This window comes from Eptesicus fuscus, chromosome 6 (assembly GCF_027574615.1).
Source record: "Eptesicus fuscus isolate TK198812 chromosome 6, DD_ASM_mEF_20220401, whole genome shotgun sequence".
NCBI lineage: Eukaryota > Metazoa > Chordata > Mammalia > Chiroptera > Vespertilionidae > Eptesicus > Eptesicus fuscus.
This window is the reverse complement of record NC_072478.1, coordinates 8,645,775-8,666,332: the sequence shown is the minus strand read 5'-3', so window position 1 is coordinate 8,666,332 and position 20,558 is coordinate 8,645,775. Positions and strand designations below refer to the sequence as shown.

Below are 20,558 nucleotides of genomic sequence, written 5' to 3'. Positions count from 1 at the left end.
CTGACTACCAGGGTGCAGCTCCTGTGTTGAGTGTCTGCCCCCTGGTGGTTATTGTGCATCACAGTGACCAGTCATTCTACTCGTTCTGCTGTAACAGTCGCTTAGGCTTTTATTATATAGACTAGAGGCCTGGTGCATGAAATTCATGCACTGGGGGTGGGAAGGCTGTGTCCCTCAGCCCAGCCTGCGCCCTCTCCCAGTCTGGAACCCCTCGCTCTTTACTGTCCTCCTGCTCGCTGCTCCTTACCACTTGGCTCACTGCTCCTTAGTGCTGCTGCGGAGGTGGGAGAGGCTCCTGCCACCGCTGCTGCACTTGCCAGCCATGAGCCCGGCTTCTGGCTGAGCGGTGGTCTGGGAGCGCACTGATCACCAGAGGGCAGCTCCTGTGTGGAGCGTCTGTCCCCTGGTGGTCAGTGCACATCATAGCAACCAGTCGTTCTGCCATTCGGTCGATTTGCATATTAGGGTTTTATTATATAGGACTAGAGGCCCAGCGCACCAAATCGTGCGGGTAGGGTCCCTAGGGCCTAGCCTCTTGCAATCAGGGCCATCTTCTGTCCATTCACCAGTCCCCAGGCCGAACGCCGCCTCCGCCGCAGGGCTGTCAGGCTGTTGGGATCACCAGCTCACCCCCGGCTGCTCGGGGGCTCAGGCCTGTGGGAAAGCAGGTGCCTCCATGCGCGTGCGCCAGGCCGGCCACTGATGGAATGCGCTGCCCGCTCGGGGCTGCTCACGTGGGCGCCGCTGCTGCTGCTGGGGCTTGAGGTGCTGATGGAAGCTGCGGGGCACACCCGTGACCTACCCGCCCCAGTGTGGCAGCGTGTTCCATCAGCGGCTGGCCCAGCACACACACATGGAGGTGAAGTCACCGGCGCCTGCTTTCCCACAGGCCTGAGCCCCCAAGCAGCCGGGGATGAGCTGGTGATCCCAACGGCCTGACAGCCAGCCTGGTCCTCTTGCCACCCACCCCCATTTCCCCATTCACCATCGCTGATCCATCGGAGCCTGTGGGCCGGGGGCAGGGACCAAGAGGTCAGCCATTCAGCCCGCTTGCCAGTCCCCAGTCCCGCCCCACTCGCGGGCAGAGGGTGGAAAGGGACCGAGAGGTGCTCAATGCACTTCATGATGACCGGTTGTTTGGTCGTCACAGACACTGGCTTTTTATATATATACTAGAGGCCCGTTGCACAAAGATTCGTGCAATAGGCCTTCCTTCCCCTGGCTGCCGGCACCGGTTTTCCTCTGGCACCCAGGACCCAGGCCTTTGCTCCAGCCGCAGCGGAGAAGCCAAGCCTCTTCAGTATTCAGTCTTCAGTCTTCAGTCTTCGGCCTTCAGTCTTCGCTCCACGCCTATGTATGCAAATTAACCTGCCATCTTTGTTGGGTTGGTTTGCATACTCACTCCCAATTGGCTGGTGGGGTGTCGTGGATGTGTGGTCAATTTGCATACTTCTCTTTTATTAGTGTAGATATATGCATAACACATGACACAGACAATAGTAGGGTAAAGGCCTGGGGAGGGGATGGGAATGGGAAAGAACAGGGGCGGGGGTCAATGGGGAAAAATGGAACATCTGTAATACTTTAAATAATAAAGATAAAAATTTTAAAAATTCTTATCACAAGAACAAAAAAATTATAACTAGGTGTGGTGATGGATGTTAGTTAAACTCATTGTGGTGACTATTTTGCAATATATACATATATTAAATCATTATGTTGCACAGCTAAAACTAATATAATGTCATACCAGTATGTCAAGTATTTTTTAAAAAAAGAGAAAGATTGGAAGAGAAAAAGAACATTATGTAAAAACAAAGGAAATTAAATTAACTATGAACTTTGGTTGATAATGCTGTATCAATTTTGGTTCGTTAGTTATAACAAATGTATCATACTACTAAAAGATGTAACTCATAGGGGAAACTGGGTGTGGGGAAAATGGTAGCTTTGTACCTTCTTTGCAATATTTCTGTAAATCTAAAACTGTTCTAAAAGATAGTCTATTAATGCCAACAATAAAGTATAGATGAATAAATGAAGGACTTCATTCTTCATGGTGACAATGATCATTGCTCCCTTCTCACAGAGATGCATCAAGAATTACACAGGAGGCCGAAACCGGTTTGGCTCAGTGGATAGAGCGTCGGCCTGCAGACTCAAGGGTCCCAGGTTCGATTCCGGTCAAGGGCATGTACCTTGGTTGCGGGCACATCCCCAGTAGGGGGTGTGCAAGAGGCAGCTGCTCGATGTTTCTCTCTCATCGATGTTTCTAACTCTCTATCCCTCTCTCTTCCTCTCTGTAAACAATCAAGAAAATATATTTTTAAAAAAAAAAGAATTACACAGGAGAACCTGCAAAAGCATTTAGCACACAGTACATGCTCAATTCAGAGCACTTGCCACCATTCTCGTAAAGCTATGACATCTGCTATGGAAGCCATTGGCCCTATTGTGATTATTTAAACTTCAATTAAGTAAAAATTAAATATATTAAAAATTCAGTTCTTTAGTGTAACCAGCTACATGTCAAGTGCCCTAAAACCACATGGAGCTAGTAGCTACTAATTTCGTGCTGATAAAACACATGCCCATCAGCACAGAAAGTTCTACTGGACCAACAATGCACTAAACAATGAATACTGTAATTCTTTGTTCAGTCTTTTCAACTCCTTCCAGTCCTTGTGCAAATGCCATCTTCTCAACCATCCTGACCACTATCTTTCAAATTGCTACCCCCACATTTCCCCTGCCCTTTCCCAATTTATTTTCTTTTTACCACTTTTCACCACTTGATGTGGAAACCCCTTGATTTCTTTTCTGCCTCACCTATACAGCACTGCAAGGTCAAATGCAGTAGCACTGGCAACATGTGGCTGTTGAGCCCTTGAAATGTAGCCAATCCAACTGTAGATGGGCTGTGAGTGTTCAAAGAATGTTTGAAGAAAAAAAAAAAAAAAGATCTTGCCTTAACCGGTTTGGCTCACTGGATAGAGCGTTGGCCTGCGGACTGAAAGGTCCCAGGTTCGATTCCGGTCAAGGGCATGTACCTTGGCTGCAGGCACATCCCCAATAGGAGGTGTGCAGGAGGCAGCTGATCGATGTTTCTCTCTCATCGATGTTTCTAACTCTCTCTCCCTCTCACTTCCTCTCTGTAAAAAATCAATAAAAGACATTTTAAAAAAAAAGATCTCATAACCTTTTTCTTTAATCCTTACCTGAGAATATTTTTCCCATTAATTTTTAGAGAGAGGACAAGGGAAGGAGAGAAAGAGGGAGAGAAAGAAATATCAATGGAAAAGAAGACACACATTGATTGGTGGCCTCCTGCATGCGCCTCGACTGAGGCTGGGGATCGAACCTGCAACCCAGGTACGTGCCCTTGACCGGGAATCGAACCTGAGATCCTTTGATGGGCAGGCTGACGCTCTAACCACTGAACCACAGTGGCCAGGGCATCATAACTTTTTATATTGGTTACACGTCAAAATAACATTTTGGACATAAATTGGGTTAAATAAAACACATTATTAAAATTAACATCACTTGTTTCATTTTACTTTTTCCCTTTAACATGGCTACTAGAAAATTTAAATTATGCACGTGGCCAACACTTGTAGCTTGCTTACATTTATTTCTACTGGACAGCGCTGGTCTAAAATGTGAGCCCAGTAGCGTAGATATTTTTGTCTGTTCACTCATTCAATGCCTGGCACAAAGTAGATGCTCAATAACATTTTAATGAATGAATGTTGGGCTGAGCTTTGGGAACCCAAGAGCTATAATAGTCAACACTGTTGAAATGCTGACACGTCCCATGTCCCGCCTTCACACCACACCAGATAAGGAAACTGAGGCCCAACGAGATGACGTCAGGCCCTGTCCAATCGCACGTAGAGCGGAAACGTCGGGGCCAGGATTCGAACCCGGGTTCTGTCCCCATAGCCCAGACGCGCGGACCGTTCCTACCTCATAGGGCGGTGGACGCCGGGGACAGGACAGACAGCGGTGGGAACACAACATGCGCTCCACAAGGTGCGTGGCTCTTCCACCACCGCCTTCAGTTGGCCTCCGTGATCCGGACACCATCTGGACCTTACCGCAGCCATCGCTGGCCACCCGGGTCTCACCTGCCATCTACCCCTTCGTAGGCAGCGCCAGACGGAAATCCCTCCTCCACCGCGCGCCCCAGGGCGCCGCGACAGCCACGCTGGCCAATGAGAAGCGCGCCGTGGCGAACGCCGGCCAATGGATGCGCGCGCCGAGGGGGCGTGTCCGGGCCGCGGGCCGGAGCGAGTCGTGCGCGCCGAGGAGGAGCTGCCGCCGCCTCCGTCGCCGTAGCCGCTGCTGCTGCCGCCGCCACCGCTAGCGAGGCCGAGCGGAGCCGTTAGCGCCGCGCCGCCGCCCCTCGCCCACCTCGGAGCAGCGCTGGGCCCGCCCGCCCGTGTCCAGGTGAGGCTGGGGCCTTCGGTGGTGCTGGACCGGGTAGGCCGCGGCAGGCCAGAGCTCGCCTCGCCGGGCCGCGGGCGTCCGCGGGCCTGCACCGGCCGAGGCCCAGGCCGCGCAGAGCCGGTCGGAGACGCGCGCGTCCGCGGCTGGCGGGCGGGTGCTGGCCGGTGAGGGCGCGGGCGACAGGCCCCGGACCGGATTCCTCGGCCGCCTCGAGGAGCGGGCGAGGGGGACCCAGCGTGGGCACGCGCCTGCCGGGCGGGCTCCACGACTCGGGCCTGGGCAGTCTTGGAAGCCAGGGATCCGGGGGCAGGAGATCGAAGCCAGAGGCGAGGTAGTGGGGTAAGCGCCTTCGGCACCCAGAGGTTACGGCCCACGGGCTCGGTCCCCTGGAAATCCCGCAGATTCTTTTGTGGTCGTTGTCAGGTGACCGCGGCTAACCTGAGGTCCTTTGAGAAGTGTGCAAACCCTTCGGTACGAATGGGAGTCCTAGAAAAGTATATGTTTTTTGAACGCCATCCCTAACAAGGCTCTTTAGGGGGCGGGGGACATTTGGATTTGTAAAGTCTGTGTGTGTGTGTGTGTGTGTGTGTGTGTGTGTGTGTGTGTGTTGAAAAGACAAACTGCAGGCAGTTGAACAATGGGGGATGGATACTCTTCCTTTCTTTTTTGGAGTCCTCTGCTGCTAGGCTCATTAAAATGGGTTTTAAAACCTACTGTGTGCAGAGCAGGTGAGGAAGAACTTCTGCTTGCGCTGCCGCTGGGGGGAGAGCAGAACCCCTTTACCCAAAGTGTTCATGTGGGATCCAGATGGCCAGTGCTCCAGAAGTGGGAAGATGGGGAGGATGATTACACCGGAGAAGGGTTTCTCAGCCTTGGCATTACTGACATTTTGGGTCTGATCATTCTTGGTTTTTGGCTGTCCTGTGCATTGTAGAATGTTGAATAGCATTCCTGGCCTCTACCCACTATATGCGGACCCCCCCCCCCGCCCCTGCCCCCGCCCCCCCCCCAATATAAAAAAATGTCTTCACATTGCCAAAAGTCTGTCTTTCTGTCTGTCTCTCACACATACACACACATTCACTCAGTCACGTGTGAGAGCCGCCACTGGACTAAATAATCTTCCGCTAAAGGTTCCTCCAGTCCTATCTCTGACACCTTGAGAACTAAGGCCCCAAAGACCTTCAACAAACTCATCGGTGGGGGGCCTTAGATTTTCTTATCTGTAAACTAGGATTGACAGCAATATTGCTGTGCAGATTTAGGAGTGTGGGAAGTCCCTAGCATTGTGCATGGCCTGTGAATGGCCGGCACTGAATAAATGATGTTATAAAGTGTCAACAGTTTTTATTAAGGATTTATTTTATGCTTGACACTTAACAGACATTTATCTCTAGCCCTTGTGGTAGGTACTGTTACAGTGTTCGTTTTATTTTATTTGTTTGTTTGTTGTTGTTTTAAAATATATTTTATTGATTTTTTACAGAGAGGAAGGGAGAAGGATAGAAAGTTAGAAACATCGATCAGCTGCCTCCCGCACAACCCCACTGGGGATGTGCCCGCAACCAAGGTACATGCCCTTGACCGGAATCGAACCCAGGTCCTTTCAGTCCACAGGCCGATGCTCTATCCACTGAGCCAAACCGGTTTCGGCTGTTTGTTTGTTTTATTATTATTTTTTTAGTCCTTGCCCGAGGATATTTTTCCATTGATTTTTACAGAGAGTGGAAGAGAGAGGGAAAGACAGAGAAATATCTATGTGAGAGAAACACACTGATTGGTTGCCTCCCGAACGTGCCCCAACCAGGGCCCCGGCAGGGGAGGAGCCTGCAACCGAGGTACATGCCCTTGACGGGAATAGAATCCAGGACCCTTTGATCCACAGGCCGATGTTCTATCCATTGAGCCAAACTGGCTAGGGCTACAGTGTTAATTTTAGGGACGAAGAAACTGAGGCTTAGATGGGTAACTTGATATGACCAGCATCACACCATAAAGTGTCTTGTACAGGATTTGAACTCAGACCCTCTTACTCAGAGTCCTTACTGCTCTTTTTTTTTTTTTTAATATATTTTATTGATTTTTTACAGAGAGAAAGGGAAAGGGAGAGAGAGTTAGAAACATCAATGAGAGAGAAACATCAACCAGCTGCCTCCTGCACACCCCCTACTGGGGATGTGCCCGCAACCAAGGTACATGCCCTTGACCGGAATCGAACCTGGGACCCTTGAGTTCTCAGGCCGACGCTCTATCCACTGAGCCAAACCAGTTAGGGCTAGTCCTTATTGTTCTTAACCATAGGGTTCTACTGCTCTTATCATCACAAAAGTCCAGGAGACCCCAGAGGAATTCCATTCACTTGCCATTGAGCATCTCTGTGTACAAAGCCCTATGCTGGTATCCATTATAAAACTCTGCAACTTCAAGTTCCTGAAATATATGAACATCTCAAAATGTGGACATAAATGTTTATGTTGAAACACTGGTTTTGAAGGGGCAGAATTTCAGTTTGGATGTGTTGAATCTGAAGTCATGAGGCAGCAAAAGGAGAATTATGAAAATAGAATCTTTCTAATGCTTTGTTGCTTCCCTTCCTCCCTGCCTCCCATTTTGTTTGTTTGTTTGTTTGTTAATCCTCACCCAAGGATATTTTTTCCATTGATTTTTAGAGAGTGGAAGGAGGGAGAGAGAAAAACAGAGAAACATTGATGTGAAAGAGACACATGGATTAGTTGCCTCCAGCACGTGTCCCAACTGGGACCAGGGATCGAACCTGCAACCCAGGTATATGCCCTTGATTGGGAATCAAACCCGAGACCTTTTGGCACTCAGATTGATGCTCTAACCACTGAGCCATGCTGGCCAGGGCTGCCTCCCATTTTTTATCCTTTTTCCTCACTCTAGCAAGAGTTGTCATAAACAGCCCTAGTCGGTATGGCGCAGTGGATAGAGCATCGGCCTATGGACCAAAGGGTCCTGGGTTCAATTCTGGTCAAGGGCACATACCTGTTGCAGGCTTCTCCCCGGCCCAGGCCCTGGGCTTGTGCAGGAGACAACCAATCGATGTGTTTCTCTCACATCGATATTTGTCTGTCTTTCCCTCTCTCTTCCACTCTCTAAAAATCAATGGAAAAATATCCTTGGGTGAGGATTTTTTTTAAACACAGATCTGATCATGTCACTCCTAATTTAAAGTCTTTGGGCAGATACAAAAACAAATTAATTTTTTAAACCTCTTTAGGTGGCTTAAAAGCTAAAGTTTGGGATTCCAGATCTTGCATATTCTAACCCTTCCTTTGTGATTTCACCTGCACAAACTCCAACCCTCTCTCTGCCTGTTGCCCCCACTGCCTGGAATGCTGTTCTCCTCTTGCTGTGTGGCTCAGACCAGAGCTCATTCACCACTTGAAGCCTCTGACTGCCTGCCAGAATCAACTGTTCCTCGTTTGTGTCCTCCCCATCCATTCAATATATTGAATCAAATTACAGTAAATGGTGAATGGTGAGAGGTGCAGTTGCTGTCTTCTCCCCTAGGTGGCAGTATGAGGCAGCCAGGCCGACCTCTGGCTTTGGGTCAGGGAAAGATGGGAGGAAGCCAGCCTAGGAAGGGAATTGAGGCTTGCTTCCCTCCTTTAACCAACTCTCCCAGCTGTGTCCCAGGCCCTGAGCAAAGGCTCTGGGGAAGCAGTGGTGGTTATATCCTGTGCATAGATCGTGTTGGCCCACTCTGGTTAGTGCATTGATGGTTGTAAATGGTTGCTGTGAAAGCACCAAAAAGGACACTAACCAATGACAGTGCTTCCTGAAGGAGGTAAGTTTGTGCTGGGGAGGAATTATCCAGGTAAAGATCCTGGGGAAGGTGTTTGCAGGATGCAGGAACAGTACTGGCAAGGGTACAGAGGTGGAAACATTTAGGCTTGTTCAGGGAACCACATGGGGTCTGGTACTTCAGGGGCAAGAAAGGTGAAGTGAGTAGTGGCCAAAGAACTCATGTGGCTGGTTTGCAGAGGGCTTGGGTGTTGTCCTGTAGGCCACGCCAGGGTGGCTCTTAGGCAGTTTTAGTCTGCAAAGTGAAGGAGTCAGATCTGTACAGAAGAGGAAGAGTTGGAGGGGGATAATGCTGAAGGTCATCAAACCAGTTACAAAGTGATTCCTTTCTTTCAAAAAGGAAAATTGGGAATATGACCCTGGAATGTAGTAATAGGGGAAAAGGGGGGGTGGGTTTGAGATGTGGTTAAGAGCTAAAAGATACAGAACTCAGTGGGTATTTAGATGTGGGACATGAGCAAGAGATGAATGGTTCCGGGTCGCTGTCTGAGTGACCGGCAGATGAAGAGAGGAAAATAGAGAAAGTGAGAGTAACTGTTCAGAATGTGGACATCAAAGGGAAAGCACATCACTCAGGGAGAATGCGTGTGCATGGGTGTGCAGTGAAACAGGTGGCAGAAAGCAGTGTCCATGTTCCTACGTGTTGGAGGGATTCACTTACATGATCATTGCCCATCCCCACTCAACCTAGAGAGCCTCCATGTACTGGTATATTGGCCAACTTCATGATCACACTTTTATAAAGCATAACTGTCTATCCAATGTTACAGGGAATGGGGAGAAGTGGAAGAATTTGCCTCCTCAAGAAACTTACAACCTGCCCTAGCCGGTTTGGCTCAGTGGTTAGAGCGTCAGCCTGTGGACTGAAGGGTCCAGGTTCAATTCCAGTCAAGGGCACATGCCCAGGTTGTGGGCTCAATCCCCAGAAGGGGGTGTGTGCAGGAGGCAGCCAGTCAGTAATTCTCTCTCATCGATGTTCCTATCTCTCCTCCCTCACTCTGAAATAAATAAAAATATATTTAAACACACACACACACACACACACACACACACACACAAAACAAAAACTTAACCTGAGCTAGGGAAAGTATAGAGTGTGTGCGATTCAACAATGAAAAGTTGAAGCAGCAGGTCAGACAGTATTGAGAGAATGTGGAAAGAAATGATTGCCCCTTTTTTGGTTTTAGGTTTTGATGAAAGCATAAACTGTGTCTTGTGATTAGAGAGGTGTAGGCAGGAGTTTCCACGTGCAGCCAGAGGCCCGAGTGAATAAGAAAGGAGAGCACAAGGAGGTTCAGAAGCCCAAGTGGACTGGTTTGGGCAGGCAGTGGTTCAGAAGGTGAGCTTGGAGATAAATCTGGAAAAGCATGCCAAGGTCTGGTGATAGAGGCACAGTCAAAAGGTGATCTTGGAATATTGCTTTTCTAGGTAAGCGATAAGGATGGATTGACTGATCAAGAGGCTTTTGCAGTACTGAATTGGCCTGGTAATGGCCTGAACTTGAAGGTTAGCATTGCACCTGATCTGCTTATGTCCCAGGCGTCTCAGCCTGGCAGATACAGATTTGCCATGACAGCGGGAGCCACCCCAGCCAGGCGACTTTCCCCTCTGAGCTGTGGGACGGGGAGAGTAAGAAAACATGTACTGTGTTCACTTGAGCCTTCATCTCTCACACCAGTTTTAATTGGGTCAGGAGATACATTCAGGGTTTTTTGGTGTGTTTTTTTCCTTTTCTGGCACCAGAGTATTTCCTGGGGGACCTTATATTCCTAAGACTTTTACCCTGAAGAACTCCGAATTTTACATCTGGAATAATTGATTCCAGGCCTTTCCACATGATATATGAAGTCTCAAGATTGAGCCTGCAGATACATTTGATTGTTCTAGTTTTCTTCTTTCTCAAGTAGCTTAGAAAGTCTGCTCTGTAACCATAAAATGAGACAGATTCTAAGGGATACCCAATGGAAACCAGTCTTGCTGCTTTATGTATGTACTACCTATGTATATTTTAATGTCATTTCTATACCTATCTCTCCCTTATACATGCAGTAGGTATACTACTGATGTGAACAACATTGCTGAAGTCACACAGACAACCAAGACTGTTTAAAATATTCAATGGGGCTGAAAACCCTCAGATCATCCCAAGAGGACTTCTTGATACATTCAGTTTATGGAAGTGTTTTTAAATCAGCAGATAAACTCAAAATTTGTCTTTTTGTTCTTTGCAATTGACTTTGATGCTGTGGGATAGGACGGTACTTATTGATAATCCTAAAAAAAGATACTGAATGTGTTAACAAGCTGTCAGGACAATTGCCAATTGCCCTTTAATATAAAAGAATACACCAGCCCTAACCGGTTTGGCTCAGTGGATAGAGCGTCGGCCTGCAGACTGAAAGGTCCCAGGTTCGATTCTGGTCAAGGGCATGTGCCTTGGTTGTGGGCACATCCCCAGTGGGAGGTGTGCAGGAGGCAGCTGATCGATGTTTCTCTCCCATCGATGTTTCTGACTCTATTCCTCTCCTTTCCTCTCTGTGGAAAATCAATAAAATATATTTAAAAAAATAAAAGAATGCACCAAATATACATGATTCCTGGGCGAGTTGAGACCCAGTGTCTGTCCCACCTCTGCTACTGTGTGTACCTGTGTGATGCACCTATAGTTTGCTAAGTACCCTGGGTTTGCCTGGCTATCCTTAGATGATAGTGATGTGGCCCTGGCCACCAAGGCTTCCACCAATGATATAGGTGAAAAAGCAAATAATTTTGAGTCAGAGTGATTCATGCAGTGATAAAGGTTTACACCAGTGATGTGTGGGCACTGAGAACAAGAGCGACCTATTGTCCTGGGGTATTTTTTTAAAGATAAATGAGATTATGGAGAGGTGTACAATCTGCAAAGGGAGCAGCTATGATAGAGACATGGGGCCATGAAGGTCTGTGATATCCTGGGGGAGAAGCTAATGAGGGGAGTAAGGACTAGAACTCCAGGCCAGCCCCAAGATGAAGGGCCTTATGTTTCATCCTTGCTCTGTGACAAGCTTGAGACCTGACTCTGCCACTTACTAACAGTGTGATGGCTGACCACGAGCAATGAAATCTCTGAGCCTCAGTGGGTGGTGACACCATGGAGGGGAGGAGCTAGCTTGGTGAAGCTGAACATGCTGACTTGGAGGAGTCCCCAGGACATCTGCATGGAGAGACACACTAAGTGAGAAGAGACAGGGTCAGGCGAGCTGAGACAGCCAGAGGTGGTCACAACTTGGAAGTGATTGATTGTCAGGTTGAAATGAAGGCTGGTTGTGGTTGGAGATCATGAGGACAGAAGCTGGTTTGGAACAGTTAGGGGAAGGGACCCAGAGACAGGATGGAGTGGCCACAAAGCACCAAGGAATTGTGCTCTTGGGATTTTGGTGTCTACCTTGTTGCCAGTTGACCAAGAACTGGGCCTGCTGGGAGCTGCTCAGCCCCAACTGGGCATCAGAAAGAGCTAGCATGCTGGGGAGCAGGGCTGTAAAGCTGAGAGTGCACTTTTTTATATATGTGTTGTTTTTATCGATTTCAGAGGGGAAGGGAGAGGGAGAGCGAGATAGAAACATCCATGATGAGAGAGAATCATTGATCGGCTGCCTCCTTCATGCCCTACACTGGGGATCAAGCCTGCAACCCAGGCATGTGCCCTTGACGAATCGAACCCAAAACCTTTCAGTCCACAGGCCAACGCTCTATCCACTGAGCCAAACCAAGCAGGGCAGAAGATGCAGTTTTTAAACCTTGAAATTTTATTTTTAATTCACTCTCTTTGATGTAGAGTTTTTTGACTTTTGACAAATGTAGAGTCAAGTGACTACCACCATGATCAAGATATCAGAAAGTTCCGTCATCCAGGAAACAAAAATACAGTTGACAATGAGGGGGTCACGTGTGCCAATCACCCGTGCAATCAAATCCTCGTGTAACTAAAGGGGGTCCTACTTATATGTGGATTTCCAACTGTGGATCGAAAATACTTATTCCTCAGTGTTCCCCCTGTGTAGTCAACTCTTCCTCTGCTTTCTGCCTCTGGCAACCACTGATCTAACACTCTGGTTTTGCCTTTTCCAGAATGAAATCATGTACGTGTCTCAAAATCATTTTCCCACTCAGCAAAATGTTTTTGAAATACATACAAGTTGTGTGAATTAGTAGTACCTTTTTATTGCTGAGCAGTATTCTATTGTGTGGTAGTTTATCCACTAACAGCTTAAAGGACATTTAGGTTCCAGTTTTTGGTGGTTATGAATAAAGCTGCTATAAACATTTGTGTATAGGTTTTTATATGAACAGTAGACACCCAATGCACGAATTCGTGCACGGGTGGGGTCTGGCCAGCCCGGGCCCAATCGGGGCAGATCAGGGCCAGGTCTGTCAGGAGGAGGAGATGACGGGAGGTTGGCTGGCGGGCCCCACCCCCAATTGGAGTCGGGGGGTAATTCGGGGGGAGGGGCAGCCATGGGGAGGGGCTGTGGGTGGTGGGCCGGCCAGTCCTGCCCCTGATCGGAGTGGGGGGGCCGATAGGGGGCGGCGCTGGCTAGGGGGAGGGGCCGCAGGCTCATAGGGTGGTGGGGGCCCATTGAGGGTGGGGCCAGACGGGGGGAGGGGCTGCAGGAGGTTGGTCGGCTGGCCCCGCACCCTATTAGGGTAGGGAGGACAATCAGGGGTGGGGCCGGCCAGGGAGGGACCGTGGGAGGTTGACCAGCGGCCCCAATCCCTGATCCTGCCGGTTCGCTGGCCGCAGTGGGCATCATAGCAACTGACTGGTCGTTCTGGTCATTCCGGCATTCTGGTTGCTGGCTTTTTATATATAGACTAGAGGCCCGGTGCACGAATTCGTGCACGGGGCGGGGGGTCCCTCAGCCCAGCCTGCACCCTCTCCAATCTGGGACCCCTTGAGGGATGTCCGACTGCCCGGGATTGGGCCTAAACGGGCAGTCGGACATCCCTCTCACAATCCAGGACTGCTGACTCGCAACTGCTCGCCTGCCTGCCAGCCTGATCACCCCCCTAACCACTCCCCTGCCAGCCTGATTGATGCCTAACTGCCCTCCCCTGCAGGCCTGGTCACCCCTAACTGCCCTCCCCTACAGGCTTGATCACCCCCAACTGCCCTCCCTTGCAGGCCTGATCCCTCCCAACTGCCCTCCCCTGCTGGCCATCTTGTGGCAGCCATCTTGTGTCCACATGGGGCAGCCATCTTTGATCACATGGGGGCAGCCATCTTGTGTGTTGGAGTGGCAGTCAATTTGCATATTACTCTTTTATTAGATCGGATGACTTTCATTTCTTTTGTATGAAAACTAGGAATAGGAACTGCTAGTCTGTTTTCCAGAGTGGCTGTAGCATTTTTACATGTCTACCAGCAATGTATGAAAGTTTTGGTTTCTCCACATCCTCACCAGAACTTGGTATTGTCTGTTTTGTTGTTGTTTGCTTGCTTTTGTGTGTGTGTTTTTTGTTAAAATACTAGTGACCCGTCGCGCGAAATTGTGCAAGACCCGGGACACCCCTCTCCCCTCCCGCCCCCCCCCCACCCCCCCCCCCCCCCGCCTGCGCCATGGGACGGTCATGAGTCCCAGAGTCCCACCCTGTGTGGCCGGCGGGCCACGGGATGGCCCCAAGTCCTGGAGTGCTGCCCGATGCCCCGCCTCCAGGCCAAGCAGAGCGGTGTGCACATGGGGCCTTGGAAACCCCGGCAGCCGCTTGTGACGGCGTTATGGCCGGAGGGTAAATTTGCATATCACCTCTTTATTATATAGGATAGTTGACATACAATATTATATTAGTTTCGGGGATAGTTTGCTTTTGTTTTATTTTGTTTTAGCCTTTCTAAATGAGTAATAGTATCTCGATTCTCACCCTAAATGGGGAGAGGTTTTAATTTGCATTAATTAGTGACATTGAGCATCTTTTCACATGTTTATTTGCCATCCATATATCTTCTTTAATGCAGTGTCTGTTCACATCTTTTGCCATTTTTTAAATTGGGTTGTTATTGTTAAGTTTGGACAGTTTAAAAAAGTATATGTTCTAGATACAAGTACTTTCTTTTGCAGATATGTGATTTGCAAATATTTTCTTCCAGCCTATGGATTGTAATTTTCCTAGCAGTGTCTTTTCACAGAGCAAAAGTTTTAACATTTGATGGTATCCAGTTTCAATTTCCAGTTTATCAATTTCCAGTTTCAATCCAGTTTATCAATTTCTTTTACATGGATTGGGCTTTTGGTGTGGTGTCTAAGAAATCTTTGCCTTGTCTAATGTCACAAAGATTTTCTCCTAGAAATGTTCTATTTTTACATTTTAGAACAGAGGTCAGCACACTTTTTCTGTAAAGAGCCAGATGGTAAATATTTTCAGCTTTGTCACAATTACTCAACTTCCTAGCTGTAGGGCAAAAGCAGCCCAGACAATACATAAATAAATTAGAGTAGCTGTGTGCCAATAAAACTTTATTTATAAAAACAGGTAGTGGGTCAAATTTGGCCCCAAGGCCATAGTTTGCTGACCACTGTTTTAGAAAGTTAACTTTTACCAGGAGTAGAAAATATACCACACCTCTCTGGATAAATGAGAATGCGGTAATTATTGTTTATCCATGAAGGCAGGCTGAAGGAGAAGGCAGAAGAGTAGATGCCTAACACAGAACAAGAGTGAAGAGAGGGAGTGATAAAGAAAAAAGAGGAAAGAAGAAGAAAAATGTTAGAATCCCATTTGGAGCAAACTTCAGTGTACATTTATTTTTTTATTTAAAAAAATTTTTTTTCAGTGTGCATTTTAATTTCTTTTTTTTTAAAATATATTTTATTGATTTTTTACAGAGAGGAAGGGAGAGGGATAGAGAGTTAGAAACATCGATGAGAGAGAAACATTGATCAGCTGCCTCCTGCACACCCCCTACTGGGGATGTGCCCACAACCAAGGTACATGCCCTTGACCGGAATCGAACCTGGGACCCTTGAGTCCGCAGGCCGATGCTCTATCCACTGAGCCAAACCGGTTAGGGCGCATTTTAATTTCTTAGAGTTTACCCTTGCACTTTGGTTCAGGTTTCAGCAGATGTTTTTGTTTGCTTTTGAACTAATGATCTCAAAGTCTCCTGGTCACAGACAGTTTAACAGGTTTATGGAGTTTTTCATAATTAAACCTGTTAATGTTGATTGTCCTGTGCTTTCTACTGAACCATTCCCCATTAATGCATATTTAGATTATATTCAGTGTTTTACTTTTACCAGCCAGGGGGTTATGTGTTCTTATGCATGTTCCCCTGCACATGTGTGTTTATTTCACTAGAACAGACTCCTACAGTTCTGAGTTGGAGGGTAGTATTCACATAAAAAATCTTGGTTTGCACTACCAAGTTATCCTTTAAAAAGGTGGTACCATGTCACACTCATATAAACAGTCTATAAGGGTATTTCCCCTTTATCTTTAAACTGGATTTATTCCATCTAACAAGCAGAAAGTAGCATCTCTTATTTCACATTTCCTTCATTATTCGCGAACTTGAGCTTCTTTCCATAGTTTCCTAGCCATTTGAATTGCTGGCATCTATTAGTTGCAGTTAATATCCTTTGACCACTTGTCTGTTAGTGAGATATATATATATATATATATATATATATATATACACACACACACACACGCACACACGTATATATATATATATATATGTATATGTACATATATATATATTTTTTTTTAATTAATTGGTAGATGCTCTAAATGGACTTTTCTCAGTCACGGCAGTATTGACATTTTTGGGCTGGATAGATCTTGGTAAGGGCTGTCCCGTGCCTTGTGGAATGTTTAGCAGCATCCCTGGCCTCTACCCACTAAATGCCAGCGGCACATGCACACACACACCCCACACCCCAGTTGTGATAATCAGAATTGTCTCCAGGCATTGCCCAGTATCCGCTGGGGGCAGAATCACCCAGGGTGAGAACCACCAATCTAAGTAATGTAATAGGTAGCAAGTACAGTTGACCCTTAAACAACACGGATATTAAAGGTGCTGATACCTGTGTAGTCAAAAATCCACCTTATAAAAATGCAGTTGACCTATGAACAACATGGATTTGAACTGTGTGGGTCCACTAAAGGCATTCCAAAGCCTGCATGCTTTCAATTCTGTGTTAAGGTCAACTGTATTTTCTCCCAGTCTGCTGCTTGTCTGTTTTTGATGTCTTTTGGCATGCAAAGTTTTGAACCTTATGAAGCCTAACTTTCTAATCTCTTTTTTTGGCCTTTGATGCCAAACTACTTTATAAAGAGCAGGGAACAGAACATTAGCAAATAAGTAAAAGAAATGCTGGGAGATTGGACTAATGTTGCACATCATATATGGAACTTAAATGATGGTGCTGAAATTATATGTGTCTTTTTTGAAGCCCTCTTGTAAGTGGAAATGGTTGAACTTGGAATTGTTTTTGTTTTGTTTTAACATAATTTTTTTATTTTACTTTACCTTTTTTAAAATATATTTTACTGATTTTTCACAGAGAGGAAGCGAGAGGGATAGAGTTAGAAACATCCATCAGCTGCCTCCTGCACACCCCCCACTGGGGATGTGCCCGCAACCAAGGTACATGCCCTTGACCGGAATCGAACCCGGGACCCCTCAGTCCGTAGGCCGACACTCTATCCACTGAGCCAAACCAGTTTCGGCTTAACAGACTTTTTTAGAGTAGTTTTAGGTTTATGGAAAGATTGCTAAGAAAGTACAAAGTGAGTTTCCATACACCTCTCCTCAAATACAAAGTTTCCCCCATATTAGCATCTCACATTAGTATGAACCATTACTGATACATATTAACTGAAGCCCGTAGTTGCTTTAGGGTTCCCTCTTGGTGGTGTACATTCCATGGGTTTGGACAAATGTAGAAAGACATGTATCCACCATTATAGTATCAAACAGAATAGCTTCACGGCCCTAAAAATCCTCTGTGCTCCAAATAGTCATCCCTCTCCCAAAATTCCAGCAACCTCTCATCTTTTTATTGTCTCCATTGTTTTACCTTTTCCACAGTGTTGTATAATTGAAATCATATAATATGTAGCCTTTCAAGCTGTTTTCTTTCATTTAGCGGTGCACATTTAAGGTTCCTCCATGTCTTATGGCTTCATAGCTCATTTCTTTTTATTCCTGAATAATACTCACTTGTGTAGATGTTTTATTTCTCCATTCACCTACTGAAGGACATCGTGATTTCTCCCAGTTTGGGGGCAATTGTACATAAAGCTGTTGTAAACATCCATGTGCAGGTTTTTGTGTGGACATATGTTGAAGAGAAAACTAAGTGCTAATGCAGTCATTAGTTCTGTTTCACATTCTGCAATATGAACATTAGGAATTTACTTGATTTTTTTTTCCCCTGCAGATTTTTAAAAAATACAATGTCTAATGGTTATGAAGACCACATGGCCGAAGACTGCAGGGATGACATCGGGAGAACAAATTTAATAGTCAACTACCTCCCTCAGAACATGACCCAGGATGAGTTGCGAAGTCTGTTCAGCAGTATTGGTGAAGTCGAGTCTGCAAAACTTATTCGGGATAAAGTTGCAGGTAAAGAAACCAAGACGTTTTTGTAGAGGGAGTGCTTGTGGCTGTCCTGCTAAGCACTGTCTTTTTTACCTGTGACTGCAGCATTCCTCAGTGTAGAAGAGCTGCAGCCTTGCAGTGATACTTGTAAAGTTTCATTTTTATTTCAGACTCTACTTTGCCACCACCGTGGTATAAGATTAGATGTAGGTTCCCAAAAGAGGTAAACAACATTAGATAGAGAGCATGTCCAAAATAAGATGGTGGGAGGGGAGGAAAAATGAGACACCAGAAACTGGGTCTGCTCTTGAGAGCTGGAAGGGGCCAAAGAAGGACAGCCTAGTCTGGTGTGGGCCCATTTATGGAAGGGACTCTGGCCAGCGCCCTGCTCCAAGCAGGTCCATTCATCTTCCCAGGCTCCCACACATGGTCAGGCCCACTGTGCCCCCAATTAGTGGCCCCTCATTAGGTTTGGGCGACCTTGACTGTTTGTTGTCACTCCATCAACCTGAACATCTGAAACACACTGAACTTGACCTCTGTGTGGGCATGGGAGCATGGCAGTGGTCCAACAGGCTGGATGTGGGGTTGGTAGGCTGGTTCAAAGCCCTGCTCTCCACTCCCTTGCAGTATGACTTCTAAGCCTCAGTGTTTCCATCCATAGTGTGGGTGTGGTGGTGCCTACCTCCTGATGCTACCTACCTCATAAGGGTTTGGGGAAGGCCCAGTAGTACCTGGTAAGGTTGTCATTCCGAGAGCATGGTTTCAAGGACTCTGGAGAAAAATAAGGAAAGATCAGGTACTAGGATTCTTTTCTCCCCAGGGAGGAACACTTTTTTAGAGAGCCCTCTCCCTCTTTGTCCCCCTCCCCCTCTTCCTTCTCTTCTCTCTCCTTCCTATTCTCCTCCTCTTCTTCCTTCTCCTCCTCATCCCCCACATCTTCCTCCCCTGCCTTTTTCTCTCTGTCTCCTTTCCCCTCTCCATCCTTCTTCTCCTCCCCCTCCCCTTCCTCCTCTCTGCTCTGGTGAGCTGAGGAATGCACAGTCTTCCCAGGATAGCTTTGGCTGCCACCTGGATTGTGGGACTATTTATGATTCCCCTCACTGAAATTAATTTTAAAATAAAACAGCCCTGGCCAGTGTGGTTCAGTTGATTGGGCATCGTCCCGTGCACCAAAAGGGGGCTGGTTCAATACCTAGGTTGTGGGCTCAATCCCCAGTGTGGGGTGTACAGAAGGCAGCTGATTGATGTTCCACTCTCACATCAATGTTTCTCTTTTTCTCTCTCTAAATTTTAATAAAAAAAACATTTTTTAAAGTAAAACAGTATTTTTATTATAGAAATACAATACTATTTAAATTTACATAACAGTAGCCTAGCCAGAGTGGCTCAGTTGGTTGACCATCCTCCTATGCACCAAAAGGTTGCCAGTTTGATTCTTAGGGCACATACTTGGGTTGCAAGTTCAGTCTCCCCAAAGGGGGCATTTATGGAAGGCAACCAATCGATGTATTCTCTCATACATCAATGTTTCTCCCCCTCTCCCTCCCCCTCTTCCCTTTCCCCTTCCTCTCTCTAAGCATGTCCTTGGGTGAGGACTTCAAAAAGTGGGTTTTTTTCATAACAGTAGAGTAAAATATTGAACCACATGTACCCATTGTCAACTCTCAGCATTTGCCAGAGATGGGACGATGCCCATGCCTGGATAACTCCTGGAGAGGCTGGCTGACCCCGTATAAGGAATTGGTTCGTCGGATGAGGGCTTGGAACTCAAAGTATTTTTAATTAATTTATTTATTTTTAAAATATATTTTTATTGATTTCAGAGAGGACGAGAGAGGAAGAGAGAATCATTGATCGCCTGCCCTCCTGTACTCCCCCTACTGGGGATCGAGCCCGCAACCCAGGCACGTGCCCTAACCGGGAATAGAACCGTGATCTGGTTCATGGATTGCCACTCAGTAGGTTAGAGCAGCAGTCGCCACTGGTGGTCCATAAGATCCGAAAGGTTGGCGACCGCTGGTTTAAGGAAACCTTTGGAGCAGCTGTCACCAACCAGTGGTCCGTAAGATCCGAAAGGTTGGCGACCGCTGGGTTAGAGTGTGTCCCATAAAGGGTCACAGATTCGATTCCCAGACAGTTCACATACCCAGGTTGCAGGTTTGATCCCTGGTTGGGGTGAATACGGAAAGCAACCAATCACTGTTTCCCTCACATCAATGTTTCTCTCTCTCTCCCTCTCCCTGACTCTCTCTAGAATCAATGAAAACATGTCCTTGGGTAAGGAGTAAAAAAAACATCCTTGTTAAAATTCTCCAACTTCCTGTAGCTCAGGTTTTCTCAACTTGAGCACTATCACTATTTGGGACTGGATAATTCTTGGGGTGGGGCATCCTATGTGTTGTAGAATGTTGAACAGCATCCCTGATCTTCACCCACTAGATACCAGTGGCACTTTCTGAATTGTGATAACCAAAAAAATGTCCCCAGACATTGCCAAATATTTCCGAGGGGGCAGAATCACTCACAGTTGAAAACCACTGTTCTAGCTATTGTTCTCCTCCTGTTCACAGACACAGCGAATTACTGTCTCCTCTTCCTTCTAGAAGCTTCTGCCCTGCTCTCTGTTCTGGTGTTTGGTCCTTCTGCAGATGCCGTATGGCCCATGGGGGACCAGGAACCAGCCTCTATC

General features: G+C 47.0%; 2 protein-coding genes across 4 annotated transcripts in view; one reads left to right on the top strand and one right to left on the bottom strand.

Moving 5' to 3' along the window:
* CCL25 (C-C motif chemokine ligand 25) overlaps nucleotides 1–4,142 on the bottom strand; it is a 34,509-nt gene extending 30,367 nt beyond the window's left edge. For both annotated transcript variants that reach the window (XM_054716787.1, XM_054716788.1), the window contains exon 1: nucleotides 3,970–4,142. In XM_054716787.1, the coding sequence (XP_054572762.1) occupies nucleotides 3,970–4,109 (140 nt within the window). In that variant the 5' untranslated portion in view covers nucleotides 4,110–4,142. The remainder of the gene's footprint in view (nucleotides 1–3,969) is intronic.
* Nucleotides 4,143–4,281: 139 nt separating this feature from the next.
* Nucleotides 4,282–20,558, top strand: part of ELAVL1 (ELAV like RNA binding protein 1) — a 37,815-nt gene continuing 21,538 nt past the window's right edge. Inside the window, exons 1-2 of one of the 2 annotated variants that reach the window (XM_054717184.1) lie at nucleotides 4,282–4,452; nucleotides 17,703–17,890. In XM_054717184.1, coding sequence (XP_054573159.1) covers nucleotides 17,719–17,890 — 172 coding nt within the window. In that variant the 5' untranslated portion in view covers nucleotides 4,282–4,452; nucleotides 17,703–17,718. Of the gene's footprint in view, nucleotides 4,453–4,642; nucleotides 4,792–17,702; nucleotides 17,891–20,558 lie in introns of those variants that run through there. The other variant, XM_054717185.1, reaches the window with a different exon arrangement.